This window comes from Hydra vulgaris, chromosome 03 (genome assembly GCF_038396675.1).
Source record: "Hydra vulgaris chromosome 03, alternate assembly HydraT2T_AEP".
Classification (NCBI taxonomy): domain Eukaryota; kingdom Metazoa; phylum Cnidaria; class Hydrozoa; order Anthoathecata; family Hydridae; genus Hydra; species Hydra vulgaris.
Genome location: NC_088922.1, coordinates 51,695,451 through 51,720,538, shown reverse-complemented (window position 1 = coordinate 51,720,538; position 25,088 = coordinate 51,695,451). Strand labels below are relative to the sequence as shown.

General features: G+C 26.1%; 1 protein-coding gene across 1 annotated transcript in view; it reads left to right on the top strand.

Annotated features, from left to right (window-relative positions):
• LOC100213224 (FHF complex subunit HOOK interacting protein 2A) overlaps nucleotides 1–23,123 on the top strand; it is a 47,528-nt gene extending 24,405 nt beyond the window's left edge. Inside the window, exons 7-20 of the mRNA XM_065793611.1 lie at nucleotides 1,421–1,525; nucleotides 2,044–2,154; nucleotides 8,188–8,270; nucleotides 9,179–9,287; nucleotides 9,880–9,956; nucleotides 14,440–14,519; nucleotides 18,865–19,564; nucleotides 19,654–19,744; nucleotides 19,824–19,875; nucleotides 19,953–20,050; nucleotides 20,159–20,296; nucleotides 20,454–20,554; nucleotides 20,781–20,835; nucleotides 23,038–23,123. Of these exons, the coding sequence (XP_065649683.1) occupies nucleotides 1,421–1,525; nucleotides 2,044–2,154; nucleotides 8,188–8,270; nucleotides 9,179–9,287; nucleotides 9,880–9,956; nucleotides 14,440–14,519; nucleotides 18,865–19,564; nucleotides 19,654–19,744; nucleotides 19,824–19,875; nucleotides 19,953–20,050; nucleotides 20,159–20,296; nucleotides 20,454–20,554; nucleotides 20,781–20,835; nucleotides 23,038–23,100 (1,863 nt within the window). The 3' untranslated portion in view covers nucleotides 23,101–23,123. The remainder of the gene's footprint in view (nucleotides 1–1,420; nucleotides 1,526–2,043; nucleotides 2,155–8,187; nucleotides 8,271–9,178; nucleotides 9,288–9,879; nucleotides 9,957–14,439; nucleotides 14,520–18,864; nucleotides 19,565–19,653; nucleotides 19,745–19,823; nucleotides 19,876–19,952; nucleotides 20,051–20,158; nucleotides 20,297–20,453; nucleotides 20,555–20,780; nucleotides 20,836–23,037) is intronic.
• Nucleotides 23,124–25,088: the final 1,965 nt, after the last annotated feature.

Genomic DNA, 25,088 nt, shown 5'->3' with positions numbered 1-25,088 from the left:
AAAACCTCCATAATTTGTTTAAATGCTGTCATCATGAAAAATCACTATAAAAAATCAACTTTCTATAATATGAAAATCTCTTTAATTCAAACTTTTTTTTACCCATGAAGTTTGAATCAGAGAGATTGTACTGTATTATAAATCTGTAATTTAATTTGGCAGAATGATAGTTTAAACTAAAATTTTTTATTTATTGAATGGTATTTTAATAAGTTTTCTTAAGAAAGAATCGTTTTAATATATTTTCAAATCTGGAAAAGTGCTAGATGTATTGGTTAATGATATATTATGGATGGCCAATAGTAAAAGGGCTCAAAACCAGTGCCTTACTATTTAATTTTTTTTACTAATATCACCTCTAACTATAATTTTGATATGAAGTATTACGAATACTGATATTTTGCATTTTTTGAGCATAATCAAAGGTTTTTCCCAATAGCTCTGATTTTCCTTCATACAATCATTTTGTAATTAAAAACTGTGTTGTTAGTTAAAACTATTTTGTTAAAATTTACTTGATTTAATTTTAATTTACTTTTTTCTTTTTGTTTTCTCAACAAGGCTCCAGAGTTTAATTTCCTAGAGTCAATTTTTTTTTTGCAATTCTCTACTTTGAAGTTACCAAGTTACTAAGTACCCAAACTTTGTAGTTTATTTTCGCAACTGTTAACAAGTTTGATTGGTAGAACAAAAATAAGATTGGATTGGTTGAATAAAGATAAGATTGGGGTGGCGTTTAACTTTAGTGACAAGGTCAGGGAACTAGAGTTAAAAGGCTGACACTAAAATAACAGGTTTCTATAAAGCCATTTACTTATTTAAATATGATACTAAGGAAGAATTGAACTAATTATTTACCACCAGATGTGTTAACCTGAATTGCAAATTTAAAAAAATCAGGGCTGAGTATTTTTATTGGAGTAATTGAAGTATTTGTGTTATGGATTTTTAGTATGAATAAATCCAAATAAAACATTTAAAACTTTGTTTTTGGTCTTATTTACAAATAAAAGTTTACACTTGAAAAAGTAGTTTTTAACTATTTTTAGATTTAGTCTATATATATAGAAACTTTATATAATTTGCCATGGTAAAGACAACTTACCAAGGAAAAGCAAAATCTCCAAACTTAATCGTGGGAAAGGTAAAGAAAAACTTGTAAACCTTGAATGGTAATCTTTTAAGTGATAGTATTGAAATAAAAATTGCCAGTCCTGATCAGTAAAAAAAAAGATTAATGCAAGTAAGAGCATTCAGTTGTAAAAAATTGCCTAACAATATTAAATATTTTATGATATTATATACATGCAAAAAAAAAAGTGTAGATATTTTATAATATAAGTTGTAAATAAATAATATAATATGTAAAAAAAAAAGTATTTAAATAAATTATGATTTTTTTTTTAAATAATGGAATTAGAAGGAAAGTTCAGAAAACAGTTCAACTACCATATCTTTAAACAATGAGCGTGAACAGCCTGAGTACAGTTTGGTTGATGCTTTGCTGGCTTTAACAAAAAGCGAGGTAAACATAATTTTGTTGTTTCAGCTTTTTGATGATATTGGTTTGTTTTATGTATGATTGATTATATTATATATATTATACAGTTGTAAAGAAATTTTACAAGAGACATATTAAATGATAATGAACTAGAAATATAAAACTAATCTTAAGTTTTTTGTAGGCAACGAAAATTCTAGCATATATAATGATTAAAAATGTTTCTAAAGATTGAAAATAGAAACCAAACTTGGTTTCTATTTTCATTAAACTTTTTAAATTTAATATGTAAAAATAAATTTTTATAATAGTAAAAATATTAATAATAAGAATGTAATAAATATTTTAATATAGTTTTTTAATATAATATATTGTTTCTTGATTTGTAAGAGTTTTGTTGCTGAAAATAACAAACAAGCATCCTAAAAATAAGACAACAGAATAAATAACAGCAACTTATTTCAAAATAACTTTTATACATTCTTTACTATTGTATGGTCTTATGTTTATTTAAGTTAAGTATTTTTCTTAACGTTTTATAGGACAGCAGAGTAGCAATCAAAGCTTGTGAAGGTCTTCTTTTGTGCAGCTCGATTGCTGAAGATAGAGCCGCTCATGTTATTGTGTTATATACAGCTTTTTGCGAAAGAATGGTAACTTTAATAGTTTTTTTTAATGTATATAGTAGTGTATATATATATGTTGTTTTATTTATCATGTCATTTAGTACATTGCTTATGATCACAGAAATTTAATGAAAATTTAATAGCATAACCAAGTTTTGATGACAGAACAAATTATGTGTTCTAAAGTCAGCCCTCAGCACTAGAACAAATTATGTGTTCTAAAGTCAACCACTGTGATATGGATGTTACAATGTTAATAAATCTTAATTTTTATGTTTATATAGAAGAGAGTGCTAATTTTATAAATAAAGGATTATGGGCAGGAGAACCTTTTTCCAGTAAAAATTACAATTAAAGTGTTTTGACAAAAAGGAGCAATTAGTTATGATTCAACTTTTTAAGGTTTTAGAGTTAAGTTTACAGTTGTTTTTTAACAGTAGTTATATTGTGATTGATTCTAAAAAATTTTAGTAAAGTATACAAAAAATGATAATACTTTATTTACACTATTGAACTTTTTGAGAGAGAAAATTTTGAGATTTCATGACTTTTTTTCAGAGAGATTTTTGCTTTTGAAATGATCTCTATTATTTCTATTATTGTCGTAAACAAGTTTATTGGTTCATGATTATTTGTTCAAAATAAATTAATTTAAAAGTTAGATAAAAACAAATGGTTTTTAAAATGGCCTAAAATATCAAATTTTAGTAATTATAATTTCTTATGTTAATCATTATAATTTCTCCTCACTAAATTTTTTCTTTTTGTTCTTTATTTTTCCCCTTCTTGCCATCCTCTTTTTTTAATGTTTTTTCTGATTAAATTGACTGAGCCTTTTCTCATGATGCAGCTAGTATTTCTAATTGTAATTACTTCTTTTATCTTTTTAACAAGATCTCAGAAAAAGATTATATTGTTGCAAGAAATTAATGAAAAAAGGCATTGTTTGATGTCCATTCTTAGAGTACTAAATCTCATATTTTTTCTCAGAAATTAAGTTCTGGAAACTGGAAATTTTTTAACAATGTCATCAACAAGGGCAACTCTAACATTCCATCTCTCATACATGGATGTGATTTTGCTAACTTTCTCAAGGAAAATTTGCAAAGAAATTTTCTTTTAATTTGTTTTCTTTTTCCTATAATTCATCTCTTGAACTTGATGTCCGCACTCTTCCTGTCATCCGAAAGAAACAAGTTAATCCACTGATATCTAAATTACTCCTGCGTTTGTTGCTAAAGTTATTTCTTACTTAAACTCTTTCTGTCTACAAAACAAAAAAATATTCTTGTCATATTTTACCAAAAAAATTCCAGTCATAGTCTTACCAAGACTATGACAAACCAAAGATTTATTTCATGCGTTTATCACACATCTTATATTAACAAAAGATGCGTGAAAAATTAAACTACAATAAAGCAAAAAAGAATCTTATGTTTTTACAAAATCTTGTGGATTAAAACTTTTAATTTTTCAAAATTCAATCAACTTTTAATTTTTTAATTAAATTTTCAATTATCAATATGACAAAATGTTTTTAAGATAGTAAACATTCCATTCTATTTGTTAGCAGTAATGACTTCTTTCATTGTTTGTACAAAATAGAAAACTGCTTTCTTATTTAAACTGAATGCGCCATTTAAATATTATCAAGTGAATAATATTTTATATACTTGATTATATACTTAATAAATATATAATAGACTATTACTAATATAATATATATCATTGTATACTTATACAAATATAATATATAGATAACTTATATACTTAACAATATTTTGAGAAATGTTATTTTTTACTCTCGCAACGAAACTAGCTAGCGCTATTTGTCGCGCCCGGAAGATCGTTTTTGGGCGTATTTTAAGTACACGGAGCGATCGCTCCCGCTTCATTGCAAGGCCTGCATTTTAAGTTTGTAATATCCTGCTTGCTGGAAAACAAGATATTTTCTAAAAAATTGACATATACCTGCAACAGCCAAACATGTTTCAGTGATGAATCAAACAAAGATACCAATGATATGATAAAGCAAATGAATTTTAAGGACTTCTTCAGAATCTTTCCTTGGAAGAAGATAATGATTCAGATTTTGATTGTAATGGCAATGTTTATCTTAAGAGATTTTTTGGCAGCAACATTTTTAATGATATTATAGACAACTGCTCATGGAAGCAGCAACACAACATTTTGAGATGACATCAAGTCTATATTGAATAATTCATGTAAACTTATTAAATTTTTCAAATTGTCAACCATTCATAGCTCCATATTGCAAAAGCATGTTTACAAATAAGAAAATAGAAAACTTGGTATAAATCTTGGTGGAACTCTTTGGATCATAGAATTGAAAGGTTGGTAAAATTGAAACCTTGCATTCAAAAAGCAGTTTTAGACAATTGAAAAAATAGTTTTTATGAGGAGTTGATTTTAAAGTTTTAAAAAATATTTTAAAAGTATTAAAACCTATCGAATTGGCTCTTAGTATTGGAGCTCAGTAAGGATAACTCAATGTAATGATCAGTGAAGGTGTTCACATGTTTTTTTAAAAATCTTTCTGAGCAAACGACTAATTTTAGTGTAGTGATTCACTCAAAAACCAATATGATGAGTAATGCAATAAAGATTTACCGTCACTAATGAGGTATTTGCAAAACCCCAATTTAAATACATCACAAAATAATGATGACTTCGAATATTCATCAAAGTAAGCAATTATTCAATAAGTAAAAAATATAATCTAACAGAGTTTTACCTAAGTATTGAATAATGTTGATCTCTAATCATTGGATGAAAAAATAGCTGAAGAAGCCAATAATAACCTGAAGATACAGTTACAACAATCTCTAACAAAGATCGTATCATTCCAACCCAAAATTAGTAGTTCTGGTCCATTTTCAGAGATACTAAAGGAGTTTAAGCTGTTTGAAGCAAGTGTTCATACAGCAAGTTTAAATAAGATTGATACTGTTCTCAAAACAATTCAGCCCACGTCAACATCCAACAAAAGAACATTTTTTGTTGCTGGTAACTTTTAGTTAAGCTTTGAAGCCGAATGAATTTTGTTATATTAAATGCATGAATATTTTTAAATTATTTTTTGAAAAATTATATTTTTGAGTTATAACTGCTTAGATATTTTAAATACTATAAAGTAAAATAAATAGGAAATGTAAAAGAAAAAATCTTCTTTAGGCAAGTCATTAGAAAACTTTATTAAAAGTTCTTTTAATAAAGTTTTCTAATGACTTGGCTAAATTTTTTTAATGTTTTATAAATACAGCTCACTACTGGTTTATACCGCTATTGAACTATATTGAATACCGAAAAATGGTATTATAATTTTCCATTATTTTGAAAACTCTAGCGAAAAAGACTTTTAGTTTTTAAAATAAAATTAAATTAAAAAAATACTGTAGTAAACACTGACAAAATTGTAGAAGTGATAAGATTAATAGAAACAGAACTTGATATACCAATGCATTGTTTTATTTTTTAACTCCATTCAATACACATTATTATTCAATCCATTTTAATCGTCCTACAACACTAATAAAAGGAAAGAATTGTTGGAATGTTCACTATGACATCAGAAAATAGAAATGTACAAATATATACACACAAATATATACATACATAAGAACCCCACACAATATGCTGCTTCTTAAATAACAATTTGACCCTCCCACATTACTATTTCATCTATGTAATCTGTATAAGTAATTTATTTTTAACTTCCTTGTTTGAAAATATGTGCTTTTTTGAAAATGGATATATATGCTACACTATATGTGAATATTAACTTTTGAAAACCAATTAAAATTTTTTTTTTTACCTATGTGACATTGCACTTTTTGTGCAATTTGACTTTTATTGATTGATTTGCCCAGGTCATACTTTTTAAACTTTTGAAAGTTTAGCTAAATATTTTTAGCATTATTTGAGCTTATATTAACAGATAAGCAAAGATAAAAAAAAAAAGTTACTATTACATTACCTTACAAAGAAATAAAAAATCTTAAAATCATAATTGCTACTTTTTTAAAACCCCAATTTGTAATTTGAAATATATTTACCATAATTAATTTTTTGTTTACATCTTTGTTAAAAAACCACGACTAAAATCTTTTTTTGAATTGGGTTTACTATTATTTTGAATTGGGTAAACTGTTACTATTCATTCTCGTTTTCACCAGCATGTCTCTTTTAAAAGCCACAAATGGAAACTGCTTCTGAAACCTCATAAATTGCTCATTAACAAGATTGTGTGTGAAGAAAAAAGTACTTCAAAAGAATTTAAAAGTAACTAGGTATTTGAAAAAATCATACGTAAAGATTTGATATTTAAACACTGGTTCTCTTATTATTTGCTTTCCTCATTCTATTAGCTCTTTGATAGATAAAAATTCTGTATTGAGCAAAGTTTTTTCTTGTGACCTACAGCTGTGTCTTTAAACTGCAAGCTTTTCTTAAAACTTTAACTATTTTAATGACAATTAGGGATTCAGAGTGGGCGAAATAAGCTCTATTTTAATTGTTTTGTGTAAAATTTTTAAACTTTATTATCTTATCTTTTCAACAGTAGTAAAAGTGTTTCTATGTGATCTGGAACATCTACAATATTGAGTTTCAGTTTGATATTATACCATATGTTGAAGTATATTTGACTACCCTTTGACAATTATAAAAAATTATAAGTTTTTTACCCTACAAATATGTGTGATTGCTAAAATTCACTCATAGTATGGTGAATGTCTTTTGAACGTTTAAAAGAAAAACTAATTGACAACAACATTACTATTTTTTTAATGACAAAACAACCTATTGAAACAAAATTACTTTACCAATCAGTGTTTTTAATTAACTGTTCTGAATACCGCTCACAAGTGGTACAATAGTTTTGTATAAGTATATACCAGGAAACAGTTGCTGTGGTAAACCATCTGCTGTGGCAAATAATTCCATACTTTGCTTTCGAAAAGTGTTCATCTTTCCTTTAGATAAACATTGTATCAGCTTATAACAAAAAGCTGCATCATCAATAAAATTTTTTTCATATTTCTTATTCAAGAGTTCAAGCAGTTCTATAGGTGCAAATGTCTCAAGTTTATTTATTAACTTCAAATAAAGGCTTTTTAATGGAGCCATCATATGAGCTAGTTAGCCCATCCAGTTAAGCAATTATGTCTCATTGGTAATACATTACAATGCAGTATACAAATTGACCAGAGTAATTTCCTTCTGAATGATTGAATCTACTCTGATAGCTTCTAGGGACTCGTGTATTGCCCTTTGAAACATATAGTTGTAAAGAGCAAATGTGGCTTCTTTAACTTGTTTGTTTGTGAGAATGTAGAGTAGAAGTGAAATGAGTAAAATATCTTCCATCATAGGACTTATAGATCACAGTGATATTTTCACTGAATTCTTTGCTTCAATAAGGTCTAGAAGAAATGATAAAACTACAGCTATTGTTGTCATTAGTGAACTTTTGTATCTCATTGAAATCTCTGCAGTGTGACTTATTGTATAGTTTTTTCTTCCATCTAATATTTTGAAGTGAACTTTTGGAAATCTTTTACTTGTTGATATCTGAATCATCTTCAAAGAAACATTCCACAATATTGTAGTTTGCTTTTTTTTTTTCTTTTTTTTTTTCTAATTTTCCGGACTTTCACGTCAATTTTAAAACTACACTGAATATGTTCTTAATTGACACAAAAAGAACTGTTTAAACAATACTTGTTTCACAAAATAATTTCACACTTGCAACATATGATATCTAACAGCTGATCCAACTTGTGTCTTTTTGGGAATCCAAGGTTTATTGTTTTTCTAATTCTAGATTCAACTTTTTTTTTTTTATAAATCAATTTTAGTGTACAGACTTCAAAGTTTTTGCTTAATTTGTTAAATTTTTAATTGAATTGTGTAATTTTTCATTGTTTCAATTTCGCATTACATGACCTACAAAGTAAATTTGGTTTTATAATATTTTATAAAAGCTACAAAGAATTTCTATACTTGAAATGTACCTTATAAAATTACTTATATTTTTAGGCTGATCAACTTTCAAAGCTTTTCAAAAGTTTACCAGCTGTTATTGATCCTGCTGATTTAAACCAATTAACTGCAACATGGGGGTAATTAAATATAATGTTCATAACCAGTTATGAAAAATAGTTTAAAATTAAATGTAGGTAGTTAAATGAAAAGTTACACCATGTGATAAAAGTTATTAATAATACACATAATTTAAAAGAAATGATATTTGTTCTTTTTTTTCCTTCTGATTATTAATATTTGATTTTTATTCGTTAATTTAAACTTAATTGTTAATTAATTTAGGAAAACATTATTATATGCGTGTTTTATAAATTCATATTCACTAAGTAAAATTGTCAGAAAAGTTGTTGTTTATTTGAAGAGAATATTTAAAATGGCAAGAAAAAAATTCTGAGATTAATTTATAACAGTTTTTTTTTAAAGATAAAAGTATTCTAATAATATGATAAAACTTAAGATATTGCTAAAATTATGGAGCTATAAAATAAACCAGAAAATAAATTGCATTAGCATTTTTAGATACTTAAAATTTCAGGTAGGAACTTTGTTTCTTATAAGGGTTTATCAAAAAACCCCTTGAACACAGTTAATTTTCAGTTATCTTATTTGTATTAAGAACTTTGGATTTTTTTTTTTTTAATTCACCTTCTCAAAGCCATGAAGGCCACTACAGTCGAGGAGGCTACTTTAGTTATGGTTACAACCCTCTCCCAACGCTATAACACAAACCTTGGCAGACAAGGCTGCTGCAGGGAGAAACAAGTTGAACGCAGTACTACCAGGAACATGGTGGGGATTAAACTAGGAACTTCTTGCTTATGAGGCAAGCCATCTGCCATTACACCACTACTGCATCGATTGTGGAGGATAATAGTTTACATTGTCATTTTCTTTTTATTAAATGTTTTTTTTTTTTAAATCCTGGGTTTCTAAATTTCTATTTTGAGTTAAAAAAAATTGTTACTAAAATAATTTATTGTTTAAGATTTGACCTTGAAGATCAAATGGTATCTTCATTTCCCGGTAAAAGACAGCTCATTGCATTTTTGTCATGGTTGGATTACATTAATCAACTAAGTTTAGAAGCACATCCAGTAAGTTTTTTTTTTTTTTTTTAGCAAAATATTGAAGAAGCCAAAAAAAAAAAACAACCTAGTTTTTAGATTTTATCAGGTTTTTATGATTATTTGCAAATAAATTTAAGTTTGTTCTGTGACAACAATTTAAATTTAAGTTTATATATCTTTATGATATTATTTATATTGGTGTATCTTATTTGCATTTTTAAGGAACTCAAGTTGCTTTTTAATGATTTATTAAATTTTTATTATATTCTGTCAAACCAGTTCTAATTTTTTTAAATAACCATCTAGCTAAATTGAATTTTCATTCAACTAAAACTTAACAGAAATTTTAAATTGGTAATTGGTGCCAACAAGTCTAAAATTGATTTTTTTTAAAGATGAATTTTTATAACTTATATTTTAACTTTTCTTTTTTTAATTTAATAATTTTTAACTATTTTTAATTTAAATATAAATAAGTATAATGTATAATATTTTTAAAGAACTATTTTTGATTATATACAGATATAAATAATACTGACCTCTAATCATCATAACAATTACCAACCATAAAAATTTACAAAAATATTTGAGTATTAAATGTTTTTACATGTTTTTTAAGCTAGTTACAAGGGCACTGGCTTCATCAATACGTGAAAGATTTATATTGACAGCTATTGAACCAGGACTTTCTCAAACGTAAGAACATCATGGTTTCTAGTCATTATAAAATTTATATCTGTAATTTGTATTGTTATTATTATTATTATTTTTATTAATATTATTATTAAGTGATAAAGTAATTATAAAAGTCAATAAACTTTTTCCTTTTTCTAATTTTTTTTTTTTTTTAACCATACTTAATATATTTTATTTTTGTTCTGGTTTCGGACATGCTTTACTCAACAGACCTTTACTACATTGTGGTGAGCAAAATACTCATCATTTTGAGCAAAATATAGCACATATTTTGCTCATATGTTGGTAATCAATAATGTTCGCGGGTAAACAAAGAATTATTAATTAAGTTGTCTACACCTCAAATAAGATTTATTTGTGGATAATACTAAGTTACTAATAATACTAAGGATAATGATGTCAAAACAATATTTTAGATATGGTATGTGTCATCAAAGCTATCATTTAAATAATTTTATGAAGAGAATAGATGTGGAACTAAAATGAAGCTTTGTTGTTTTTCAGTTGAAGTTTAACCTGTACTTATATTATGGTCTATATTCAAAAGTTGTGAATTTTTTAGTCAATACCTTGATCTTTTTATTTTAAAGTATAATAGTTTGCAAATCATATTTAAAGCAAAAATCATAACCCAGTTAATTTTTTTTGTGATAATGTAATTTTAAAAATTGGTAAATTCTTTTTATTTGAAAGCTTAAAAGTACTGACAGAAATATTATGTATGCTTTAATATTGCCATTTATTATTTTTAAACCATTTTACAATATTTTATCAAATTATTTTCAGTATCTAAAATTTTTCTCTATCTAGGCTGAGTTTTTTTTTTGGTATTTTTTTACAGTTGTGTGGTTTTTTATGAAATTCTCATTCATTATGCTTTTTAATCTACATGCCCCCTTCATATGCCAGTAAGTACTTTTCATGCGGTTTATTTCTTCATGAATACTCTCTCCATTTTGCGTTCCATAAGTATCAAGTCCTACTCCCCATTTTCTAATAAAAGATAATGCATGGTACTCCAGCATATGAAGCAATATAAAGCAAAGTTAATGATCAAATAACAAAAATGATTGTCTATATTTATTGTGTTTTGTCAAAAAAATTACATATGACATACCAAGGTGCTGTTTGTTATCTTCATTGAACTGATTGCAAGAGTTAATAAGCTTGTGACAAATTCTAAATTTAGAGAAGAGTACCTTGAAGTTTTTACTTCGTTAGTTTCCTTGTATATATCAGTAACCCAAGTTCAACTTTTTTTTTGTATCGAGTTGCAAAGTTCAAGGATACTTTTCTCCTAATTTAACAAATAAAATAATTGTGAAATATGTATTATATGTAGAATAGCAACTGATTTAACTACCAACAAATATTTTTAGTGAATAATAAATTTTAAAATAGTTACCTGTTCTTTCTTTTGCGTTCAAAAACTTCTTTGATATCTTCTTCATTTTCAGGGTTAAAAAGTATTTGTATTTTAAGTGCTTCTTTTATAACAGGTATTTTATATTCAAGTTCTTAAATACTCGTTTGATTTTTTTGGCAATGGTGCTCTACGTATGCATTAAACTCCTCACGTCAAGCGTTTAGCTGGTTTAAATTTTTATTATTATTCACAATTCCATAAACCACCATTTACATTTACCCCACAAATAACTTGTATTGTGTTTTATTGAATAAAAGATTGTGCATGTGAATTTGCGAATAATAATGAATAAAAGTAAAGCACCTGATCAATGATGGCACATTGAACAACCATTAATAAATAACATTGTCTCATTTCTTGGAAAACTTAGGATCTGCCCCATGGTTGTTATATTTTTCTAGAGATAAATCTAGTGTCTTAAATGATCGCATTTCAATGTCGTCATCAACAGTCTAGGCCCTCGGTAATTTCCTGTCGGAAATTCAATTATGTTGGATGTTGTTTGAGACATTTTTTTTTATTGTAGAGCAGCATCTTCAATTTTCCTTGTTATAACACTTGTTGAATCCAATCCAAATATATTTGAAGTGTTTATTCGTGAAGTTGATGACTATGATGTTGATAGTGATGATGTTGTTGATGTTTATGTTGGTGTTATCTGACAAGTTTTAATGTTTCTTACATTCTGACAGTTGTGTGACTTTAAACAATCTACCACAACCTTGCTTGCATACTGTTCACATTCATTTCAATTGAAATTTTTTGACAAAATTAACCTATCACTTGGAATAGAAAAGAAACATTAGAGCCCATTTGTTTTTGATATTAGTTTGCCAATGATAAGATTCATATGAGGATTTAAGATGTGGTTAATATCTTGTAGTTTAAGATTAAATGCTGTTCGAGTTAAAAGTTTAGATAGTATGTTATTGATTGTGTGTCTAGTCCAAATATTATTACTATAGTAATACTTAAAGGTCTTCCACTTATCTTTTTCTTTTTTTTTCCCTTCCTTTATTGGCTTTAAAGCAAACATTTAGATTGCAATTGTTAGGCCAAGGTCTTAACTTTAGTTCAGTTTTAGAATCTTTTTCAATATTTCCTAATTTTGAAAAGCATCTATGACACATTTTTTGATGATGTACATTTGGGTGGTCCTTATTGGTTTGGATAAAAAAATAAAATTCTATTCTAACAAGATGTTTTGTGAAAAAAACATCATCACTTAGACTTTCTCCACATATTCTGCATAATGTTCTTAGTTTTGTTTCATGAGACTCACTTTTTATGTATATTTATTGCTAAAATATAAGATTTGATTTGCAGTGTTTTTAAACTTTAAAAGTAACTGGAGGTTAATTTTTTTTTTTGTTATAAAGGTAATATCTTCTTTTTTCAAAATATGCAAAGCTTTAAAGCATAAAAAATGTAATGCATAACCAAAAAGTAATAAATTTAATTGTTTCAAATGAAATATGTTTTACTTGGCAACACTTTTATCTATTTTTAAATTAAGGGATCTGGTAACTAAACTTTATAGCAAAAATTTGTTCTTTTTTATGGCGTCCTATGATTCAGCCGAATTGTAAATTTCAATTTAGAACCGAATATGAGAAATTTATTACACAACCGAAAATATTCACAAAAAAAATTAGAACTGAAATAATTTCAATCGAATTTTCGATCGAAAGTTATAATTGTATTTAGAACCGAAAAAATTTCAATCGAATTATCAACCGAAGTGTCTTAAATAATTTTAGAACCAAAAAAATTTTGATCGAATTTTCGATCGAAAGTCATGAAATAAAGTTTTTAAGTTAAATTAAAATAAAAAATGAAAAATTTTGTAATTCGATCCAAGTTTTTTTGGTTGTAAAATTCGGTTCTAAAACTTTCGACGCAAGAAAGGATTTTGTAATTCGATCCTGCAATGAAAGTATACTTTTCGGTTCTAAATTTTTCGGTTGTGAAATATTTCGGTGATATTTTTGAGGATTAATATTTTCGGCTCTATCATGTGACATGTTTTTTATTAGGTTACTGTCCTTTTCAAAAAAAAATCAAAATAGCAATGTTGTTGTTTTTTGAGCTACACATGTGCATAATAAATGCTCAGCGAATGCTTAAAATTAAAATACTGTGGCTGTTGCTTTGAAGTTGTATATTTTTGCATGCACTTGTGGTTTTCTTTTCTTTTTTTTTTCTACAAATTATTTAAGTTTCTTAAATTATTTCTATAAATTAATGATTTAACTTTTAAACTTTTGCAATAAAAAAAATAGTAATTTTAATAAAAATTTGTTATTTAAATTATCAAATTTGTTTTATAATTTGTTTACTTAATATTTTTATCTGATAATGTATTTTTAAACTTAATGTATTTTTGTAATAATTTGTTTTTGTTCTGAGATTTTTTATTATTCTTTGTTATTATACTTTCATTGTTTTTACATGACTTTCATAACATACGATAATAATCTTAGAAAAAATACACAGCCTATGTTTAATCTCATTAAGAGTTTTCAATGCTTATGGTATTGAATGCATAAAACATGTTAAACATCTGAAAGTATTCTACTTGCTTAAAAATAAAAAAGGTACAGAGCATACAACAGAGTACAAAACCTAATGAAAGTTTACAATGTGTTAACTGATATATTTTATTGAAATTATTTTTCCCACAACTTTAACACAGTAAAAGATTACATTTATGAAATTGTAAAAAAAAAATTACAAGAGGAATGTAATAATAATATCAGGAACAGTTTTTACAAAAAGAAATCATACAACAACTGACTTTAAGCTATAATTCATAACAACTACAACATTAACTTTAACCTTATGACATTATTATTGAGCTGGTATTTAGGCCTGATCAAAGTTTGTACACATTTTCTGCTTGAGTAGAGTTTTTTATAATTATAAAAAACTCTCCTCAAATCACAATTATGCAAAGATATGAAATTTTTAATTTTTTATGTCAAAAACAATTTTTTTTTTACTGTTTTACTAATTTGAAAATACCATAATATATACATTATAAAATTTTCTTTTTAGTTCAGAACCATGTGCAATAACAGTGACAGCCATTTTAACAAGATGTTTAAAACTTATCACATCTCATGTACTGGCTCATGGTGAGGCTCTACTTAACAGTAGTGGATAGATATTTTTGGTACATATTCAATTTTGTTTATATAAATTAACAGAAAGAGCAAGAGATTTTTGACAAAACCAAAGTTAATCAAAAACCATTATATCTAGGGCCCACCAAAGTTTTAATTTAGACACTAACAAACTTTGCTAGTTTAAAACTTTAAAGTTTAACTTTTAAAAATTATTTGCACTTTTTAAATTATTTTTTTATTAAAAAGTATAAAAGTCATACATTACAATTTCTATTGGTTTATTTTTAAATTTTGTTATAAAAATGATAACAAAAAATAGGAATATTAGCAGGGGAGGGAATGATAAATTTGCATAAAGAATTTAACAAAAACATAACTAATACAATTAATAAAAACATAAACAACACAACTAATTTGATTGAAACAATGGACTTTATTACCTATTCATTATCTAAAGGAAATGCGGTTGATGTGGTATTCATGGATTTTGCTAAAGCCTTTGATGTTGTTCTGCATAGATATTTAATTTAGAAATTGTCGGCTTATGGAATTATCAGTCACACTTTAAAGTGGCTTGAATCTTTTTTAAAAAATCGTTGACAAAAAGTGGTAATGGCAGAATTTTTATCAGAATGGAAAGAGGTTTGGAGTGGTGTACCGCAAGGATCCTAGGTCCTATTTTATTTATAATATATGTTAATGATATGCCAGAACTATTAAAAAGTGTAAATAAATTGTATGCTGACGATACTAAATTATTAGCAAAAATAAATAATATCGACAATATAAATGTATTACAAAATGACATAAATAAAATAGCAAAATGGTCCCAAACATGGCTTCTTTACTTGAATGAGTCAAAATGCAAAGTAATGCATCTTTGCAAATCAAACAAACATCACAATTATACAATTCCATCAATAGCAAATGAAATAATATGTATATGCAGTACAAATGATGAAAAGGATTTAAGTGTTATTTTATCTAGTAAGACAAAATATTGTAGTCAAGTTATGTATGCATCAAATAAAGCAAATGAAATACTTGGAATGGTAAGCAGGGCTTTCACCTATATGGATAGCAAATTTCTCAAAACATTGTTTACAGCGTTTGTGAGACCTCATTTGGAATTTGCAATATCGACCTCACCAAAAAAAATGCCATAACTTTAATCGAAAAAGTACAGCACCAAGCAACTTGTTTGATTCAATCACTCAGAAAATTGGATTACAAAAAAATAATTAAATTTTGGGTATTCAATTTCTTGTAGACCGTAGAGTTCGAGGTGACCTAATACAGTGTTTTAAAATAATAAATGGCTTTGATATTGTAAATTGGTGCAACGTAAGTTTGCTCTCTTATCCAGAAATTTTTACGACTTTAAATAAAAATTTAAAGTCGAACGCGAGGTCATAACTTTAAGTTAGTTAGAGAGTTAATAAAAAACAATGAACAGCGTCACCAGAGCAATGTCAGTTTTTTACAAATCGTGTGGTGAACACTTGGAATAAATTGCCTAAAAACAGTCAGTGCCACAACTGTAAATAGTTTCAAAGCAAGATTGGATAAAATTTTTGAATCTAAAAACCTTGAAGCTGATTAACGATGAAATTGGCTTTATTCCCATTTAATTAACTTATTTAAAAAATAATTTGTAACTTTTATGTAGGCTGCCAAAACCAGAATTGGTTACACAAGCTATAGCTTGTTGCGGTACAAAAAATAATAACATCTATTTTCATGAAGCCGTTGTTAATTGCTGTTTACTAACACATATCTTAAATCTTTTTTTAAGATAACCATTTAGTAAACGCAACATCTATAGAAAAGTGTAAACATAAGTTTAAGAAAACTTATGTTTGCACCCAAAAAATTCCCCCAAAAAAATTTAAATAGCTCAAATTGAATTTCAACTTTTTTAAAGTTGAAGTTAACCTAATTATATCTTAATTTCAAAAGCATTTAAAAAAATAGATATAAAGCTTATATTTTCTCAAATATTTTTTTTTATTAAAGCGCTTCACTTATAATATCCTTAATTTTTTTATCATATTCACCTTAATTTTTATCATATGTAACCCCCCACCCCACAATTATGTGTGAAAAAAGAGAGGGTGGGAGAGTGGTGTAAATTTTTTTTTGCAATTTAACTTTAAACTCTATAACTCTTTAAAAACTACTACTATTGTTAATAAATAGTTACAATGTTGTGATGAGGGGTGTGGGAGGTTCTACAATGGTCAAAAATTGTGTGACGTAATTTGTGGATGACCCCAAATAATTCCATAATGGAATATAATAAAAGAAAAATACCTTAGTAATAATAATGCAGTAGTGGTAAAGCGCTTGCTTCATAAGCGAGAGGTTCTGAGTTCGATTCCCATCATGTCCCTGGTAGTACCGCGCTAAACTTGTTTCTCTGCGCAGCGCCTTGTTCGTCAAGGTTCGTGTTTTGGAGTTATAGAGTTGAGAGGAGGGTTATAACCACAAGTAGCCTCCTCATACTTAGCCTACTCTACTTTTTATGGTTTAATAAATGAATAAAAATAAAATTACAAAGCTTAAATTAATGCAAAAAAAGTTGCAACTTTTTCTTTTTCACACAATATTGTGGGGTGGAGGTTCCAACTAGGAAATCTTTTGTGATTAGTGCAAGGAGAGGGTGTTATACAAAATATGTATATAATATATGTTTTATATGAATTGTAGGGGAAGTTCGTGTACCTAGGGCCTCTATGTACCATCTTGGGTCATCCCACTTTAATTGAAAACTATAAAGTTCTAAGCTATGCTTTTTAGTCAAGTAGTTAGTTATAAATATTTTTTTTAATCCTATTCTGATTCTCAGAGAGCATTGTCATGGCAAGTTATAATCGGAAAATGCTTTTTGATGGACTAAAGTAAAATTTTGCTGCTGGTGGTATCTTATATTGTTTAACAATTCTATAGGAAATGCTTTTCTATAGGTTCTATATATTATATTATTTGTTACTTAAATACTAAATGCGATGATCAATAAGTTCCTCGTAATCTGGATTTGATAATAGTTTTTTGTGATGCTATTAAGTCTTTATTAAGTTGTTTTTTGTTTTTTACCTAGGGTCGTGTAGTTTGCTTGTATCTAGGACCATATATGTTTGTTTGATACAGAATTTTTTTGATCATGATGTAGATTGTTGAATTTTGGTTGGTGCAAAGCATTTTTTTTTCCCACTGTTGCTTTGGGATTACCAAAACAACAGCGTTTTATTTTAGGTGTAGACTTTTATATGCCGTGTAGACATTTTTAAATGTTGGAAATTTTAAGTAACGCAATATAAATTTGTTAAAAACAATCTAAGATTAAACAAATTTTTAATAAAATTTATGTTTCTATCTTTGTTATCTATTTATTATCAAGTTAAACTTCAGATTCAGATCTTCGATTTCAGAGATCAGCCCTAGGTAAAATAGCTGCTGGCCCTAGGTACAACTAATAAAAGCTTATTATACCTTAGGCTACTAATTTTTAAACCCTTCTACATGACAGACTTTTATTATTTAAGTCATTATACCTATATTATTACAAAGTAATTAGTGCAGAGATATTATTACATCAGTTTCACCATTTTTCAACTGGTACTAACAAAACATCAATAAAAGATAGTAATAAAAAGTGTAATAAAACATAAATAAGTTATGAAAGATAAAAATTATAATTTTTTGTAAAAATCAATTAACTTGTATACAATATTTGTATTGAAGAAAAATATATATTTAAAAAAACAACTATAAGCCTATTACAAATATTTTTTTCTTTTAACTAAAGTTAAAAAAAAAAAGTATTTGTAATGAGGTCGTCCATAAATAATGTAATGCTTTAGGGGGGAGGGGTAATATTGTGGTGACTCATACCAAACTTTTTAATAAATAGTTACGATGTTGTGATGAGAGGTGTGGGAGGTTCTACAATGGTCAAAAATTGTGTGACATAATTTGTGGACAACCCTAATTAATTCCATGATGGAAAATAATAAAAGAAAAAAACCTTAGTAATATATAAAAATGACTTTTTATGGTTTAATAAATGAATAAAAATAAAATTGACACCAAAACTTTATAAGATAATTAACAAATGTTTTTCAAAAATATAAAAAAATGTGAAAGTGATAGTTTTTTCAATTCAATGTTTTTCTATAAAATTAAGATTTTGTTTTTTGATTTGATATTACTTCATACTAAAATATTTAATTTTCAAATTATTTATGAATAAATAAATAATAAGAACAGAATTAGAATAGTTTATTTATTTTTAAATATAAATAATGTTTTGCATAAATAATCTTTATGCTATTGTAATTGTTAATCATTGTAGAATTTGCAGATATTTTGCTTGGGACTGATCAAAATCCGGAAACAGAAGGTTGCTCAAGCCCGCATAAGCTGCGGAGATTAATTATTCAAAGAGTAAACCATTTATCTGACCAGCTTGCTGTAGAGTCGCTTCGTCTATTTAATGCACTGCTTCATCTTTCATATCAGCCAATAATAGAAACATTAATTATTAGGAATTTTAAACAAAGAAGTTATTTAGATATAAAAAAAGTTGATTCTCAAAAAAATACAGTTTATAATCCTCAGAAAAATTTTAATAATAAAGTAAATGAATCCATTATAAATAAAAGTAAATACAATTATGCTTTGAAAAAAGAATCTATTAACAACATTACACCGAACAAAATAGAAACTGTTACAGAAGACTCAAATGAACTTTCTATAAATGCATTGAATTTCAGAAACAGTAATGATGAAAAAGAATTTGATTCTCAACAACTTGCAAACAAACATTTAATAAATTATGATGAATGTTTTCATTTATGTGATTCTGAAAATGGTGAAAAAAAAAGTAAAGTGATTGAAAATGAAAATGAAATAGTGACTTTAGATGGTGATGAAAGTAAAGGTGAAAGTGTTTGCAGTACAAATGAAGAAAGGTATCTAACACAGGGAGATTTTTTAGATGAAGTATCCATGGGATCATTCAATAAAAGAAAAGTTGAAAAAACTGTCAATGGGTAGGTTGAAGAAAGAATTTATTTTATAAACGTAGTATTTCAAAAGTAGATTATGATTTCAGATTTTTATTTCCAAATGTTCATTTCAGATTCTTACTGTTACTTCCAGATGCGTTAAAAAGTTCAGATGTTTCCACAGAAACAAGTTATGAAAGTTATTTAAGAGATGCCCACAAACAAGTAAGTTTTTTGATTTTGTTGAAAAATATGTTATAATGAATGTTTATTGTTTTTCTAGAAATTGTGTTTTTTTTTTTAGTGTCAGCAGCGAGCTCTACAAACAAAATTGTATCAATGGCCAACCATGAAAGGTAAATAAACTGCATAACTGAGCTTTATGATTTTTTTTTAATTTTTCAATAATAGTTTTTTTTTCTAATGTTGTTAGATTGTTCAGATAATAATCTTGATGTATTGGATGTTCAGTTTTATGAAGGTTCATTTCTTAGAACAATTCTTCAAAGATTACAGAGGATTTTAGATCAAGTAGGCTATAATGGCAGATTCTTAAAAGAATTTTTATTCATTGGTATTAAAACTAAAAAATAGTTAAAGAAAAATTTCAAGTTGTATCTAAAGTTATTTTTGTTTTAGCCTTATGATATAAATCTTGAAATTACTTCTGTGTTGTCATTGATTGCTCAGTATCGACACCCATATCTTCACGAGTTCCTCTTTGATACAGGCTTTGTAAAAGAAACTGTTTTTACACCATATAAAATCTTACAAAAGGTATTTAATTTTCAACCAATTATTCATGTTTTATTAGTTAAAATGTTAAACTGTGTACATATGGGTGGCTAAAACATTTTGTATGTAAAAAACTGCTCAATACTTATATTAGTTTTTTTGTAAAACATAATGGTATCAAATATTTTTATAAATTTAGGTTTGTTATGATTTAAAAATTCGAGCGCAATCTGTACCAAATTTTTCTTCTACTTTAACTGCAATGCGAAGAAAATTATCTGGAAATTTTGAACACGATAAGTTAGTCGTAAATTATTAGATTTTTTTAATTACTGAATTTTTTTACAATTAATTTAATTTGAACAAAAAAAGTTATGATTTTTACATAAATTATTGATTACTTATTTAAATTCATAAAATTTCATAATTGTGCTTGCAGTAGCTTTGCTTGTAGTTACACTTGTATTAGTTGGCCTTGTGCTGATTTTTTTAATAGTTTTTTAATCAAAAGTTTTTTTTTTTTCAGTGACCCTGAAAACTTTTTTTTTGAAGGTGTCATTGTATTAGAAGAATTCTGCAAGGTATTATTTATAGTTTGTGTATTACATATATTACTACTGTGCATAAGGTATATGATTTATAGTTTGTGTATTACATATACAGGCTGGCTACCCAACTGGAAATCAGGGAAAAGTTAGGGAAATTTGTTCTAGTCAGGGAAATCAGGGGAAAGTCAGCGATTTTCAATTTTTTTTTTCCAAAAGTCAGGGAAAAAAAATCTCCTTTTCAAAATTTTTAATTTTTTTATAAATCTTTTTTTAACAAACTCACACACAACCATCATATAAAAGAAAAATTTGTATTCATTTCATACATTCATAAAATCATATGAAAAAATAAAATATGATTGCTATTATATTATAACCTGAAGTTTGTTACGTAACATTGAAATATATAAATCTATTGAAATGTATGATTTTATTTACGTTGATACAATGTTAATTTTTTCCTGGTAAATATTATAGAAATGATAAAAGTGTCTAAAATAACTTACTTTGATAATGACTGGATCAATCTTGAATGTCATCCATCATGGGGTTGGCTTAAGAGAGCTGATGATAAAACAAAGGGTATGTGTAGTGATGCGGAAAAACATTTTCCCTAAGAAATAATAACGAAAAAGTTATGAAAAAAGTGCTAAGCAATTAAAAAATACACCTTTAAAAAGCCAACCAACAGTATTTGATTATTTTACTAACAAGTCACTGAAAAATACATTATCACAAGCAACTGTTTCATCAACACCAACTTTAATAACTTTTGAATAATTTCTATTAGTTTTCTGTGTAGCAAAATCTTCTCAACTAATGTCAATCGTTTCAACAATTTCTTCCAGCACAACAGTACCACCTTTCTCTTTTTCTATGGCTCAAATGTTCTGAAATACTTTGGGTACTATAGATTACACAGCAGCATTTCTCTTACAGATCATGTTCAAAAATAGGACTACTGTTTCAGTATGTTTCCTGACAGTTTTATAGCTAAAAAAATGACTATTGGGAAAACTAAAGTAGCCAATAACATCCCACATCGTCTTGCCTCATATTTAATATTGCATATATTGTTTTTTGATATTCTCAATGATTGGTAAAAAGTTTGAAACATCTGTTCTTGAAATGGGATCATGAAACTTTTTCATGATAGTCCTGCTCATAGGGCAGATAATCAACTATTTGTGGAAATAATAAGTTTCCTCTGAAATTTTGTTCAACAAGATGGGTTGAAAATGTATCTGTATGTCAATGAGCTTTAGATATTTATGATAATGTGTTTTTGTATGTCACGCAGTCTAAACTACCTAATGGTTATACTATAAACATTGTTACTGATGCTGTCAATAATCTTCTGATGCCTGCTGAAATTGCTTTTTTTCAATATTCAGCTTCATTTGTAGAGCTTTCTTAAGACTTTTTCAGTAAGATTCTCCATTAGCACCATTCCAAAAAGAGAAGAAATGTTGCAAGAAAAACAAGACTGTATTGATAAAAAATTAGCTCTGCAGAAATTAAGAAATTAAATTGCTAAAAAAAAAAAGCAACATGAAATAAACAGATTTAAATTATTTTTGTTTAAAATTTTTTTAAACTATTTACTCAAATTTAAAGATATTTTTTATTTTGAAGTATTTTAGTTTTTTAAAAAACAAAAAAAGTTTTTATCAAGCCATTTAAAATGTTTATTTTTTAACTCATAATTACTGAGATATATATTTGTAAAATTAGCTTATATCTTTCAAGAAAATTTATTTTTATTATATTTGCTATCGAAATTTCTAAAAGAACATTAGGCAAACAGAACCAAATATATTGCATATATATTGGCATATGCATATTTTATATTATTGTTAGATTGCTGTTTATTTTATTACTTAACTGTTGTTATTTTTATAAATTTTGAAACTTAATCTGCTTCAGTGTTTTAATTTATTTCCATTTTAAAGTACTAGTAAAAAGCTTACTTCACCTCATAGTATGAAAGTTTGAAACTTAAGTTATAATCATGTAACTTTTATAGTATAAATAAAATAATATATATGAAGAAAAATAAAAATATATATACAACATATAACATATATCTTTTATATTATTTTTTTCTTCATACTATCTTTAGTATTAAACTAGAAAGCATTTACAAGCATGTGTATTGTCTAAAATATCTGCTTAACTGGCTGGGGTATGTTTTATGTGTAACAAATGTTCATATCTAATTATACTTTTTTTTAGGAATTGGCAGCCATAGCATTTGTTAAAGCCACAGTTGATTATACGTTTAACACGTCACTTTAAAGTTATACTATATATTATTGAAATTGCAATGTTTTATATATTAGCATTAGTGATCGACTGTCATTTAGTTGGGTTTCTGTTCTGGTAATAATAATGGCTGAGAACAAAATTTTAGTTTAGGTTCAAACTAGAATTTAGATATCATTTTCAATATTTTAATTTTATAAAATCAATTATCAAAAATTTGGATCAAAAGGCCACCAAAAAAAGATTTTATGTCGAATAAATATTATCTGAGTTGAAAGTGAATAATTTTTTGTTTGCTTTAATTTTAAACCTAAAAACTTTCAACTTGTAATAAAAAATGTTGTCAGATGCCATTATAGATTAGCTGATTAGAAAGAGTTTGAAACTCTTTTTTTACGTATTCTAATTCTTTTTTACAATAAACTTTATACAATAAATCCTTGCAAATAGAAAGGTAGACCTAAATTTAAAATTGACTTTGAAATTTTCCAGTAATTGAATTCTGATATTATTTAATTTTCAGTTCTGGTTATGGTTTGCATATATTTTCAGTTCTGATTCCAGCAAATAAAGTAAAAAACTATTTTTGCTAGGTTCCAGTTGCTAGTGCCTGTCGACCACTAAATTGCATGCATTTTTATTTTGGTTATTTAAATTTTATTGGTTTTATTTTATTTTTTTAACAGATATTTTTGGTTATTTTAATATTTATGGATTTAAATTTTAAATACACAAAAGTTTTATTTAAATGAATTTATATCAATTTTATAACTACCAAATATTAAAACATGGATAAATTTTATTTTTCTCTGTTTTTTGAGTAAAAGAGTTGAATATTCTTGAATTTTTTGTATTAATTCTCTGTCTTTTCATATCCTAAATCATCTAAGATCATTTATGAATTTCTAGAATAGAAACAATATTATGAATATAAACTAAGTAAGCTTTATTTTCTATTTAACTTGTTTTAACCCTAAACAATATAGGATTTATAAAATAACATCAAATTATAAGATAAAATCTAAATTTTTATTTAAAATTTGTAAATACCTAAAATAACACGTTTTTTATATATTTAAACAAATTAAATTTTTCAAATTAAATAGGTCTATAACATTGAATCATGGGCAGCTTAAGGCAGTTTTAATGGGTGGATATATATTTAAAGGGTAGATGTATATTTAAAGGGTGGATTTGTTTTTAGATAAATACTGTGGAAGAATTTAACATCTGTTGTTGACATCACAAGTTTAAGATCATGTTGGACCTAATTATACACTAATTTGTTTTTAAATTTACTTATTGAAATTTGTGTCTACAATCTATTTCAATTTTTAACAATGTGATATTTGAAAAAAATATAATCTTTAAAAAGAATTTGTAACTAATTGTTGCTGTAGCTGTTGATTCTGACCTTATGTGTGCTGTGTGAATTAATAATGTCTACATTGCTAATGAATTTATACATTTGAATAATATAACTGCTTTGTTTGCTTAAACTTTATAAGTTGAGAATTTGTAGTTGCTCCTATAACTGATTTTTCTAAGAATAAGTATTTTCATATCTTTTTGCTGTGTTTTAACTTTATTACTAAATTTATTACTAATCTAAGTGTCTTTTTTAAAATATTATATTGTAATATTGTGAATCAACATAAAGTCCAAAAACAAAAAATAATTTGTTGTTTTGTTGTTGATAAATCTAATTTTCCCATTTGAAATATATCATCAAATATATATCTAAGCCATTTAAGGTATATCATCTAATATATATATATATACTTCAATTTAAAATATATCATAGTGTATGTATATATATATATATATATATATATATATATATATATATATATATATATATATATATATATATATATATATATATATATATATATATATATACACACTTCCATTTAAGATGTGTCATCAAATATATACAGTTCCATTTAAGATATGTCATTAAAGTCACCTTTTTTAAATAACAGAGTAATGTTTAGTGACAGCCAATGTTTAGGTAAATT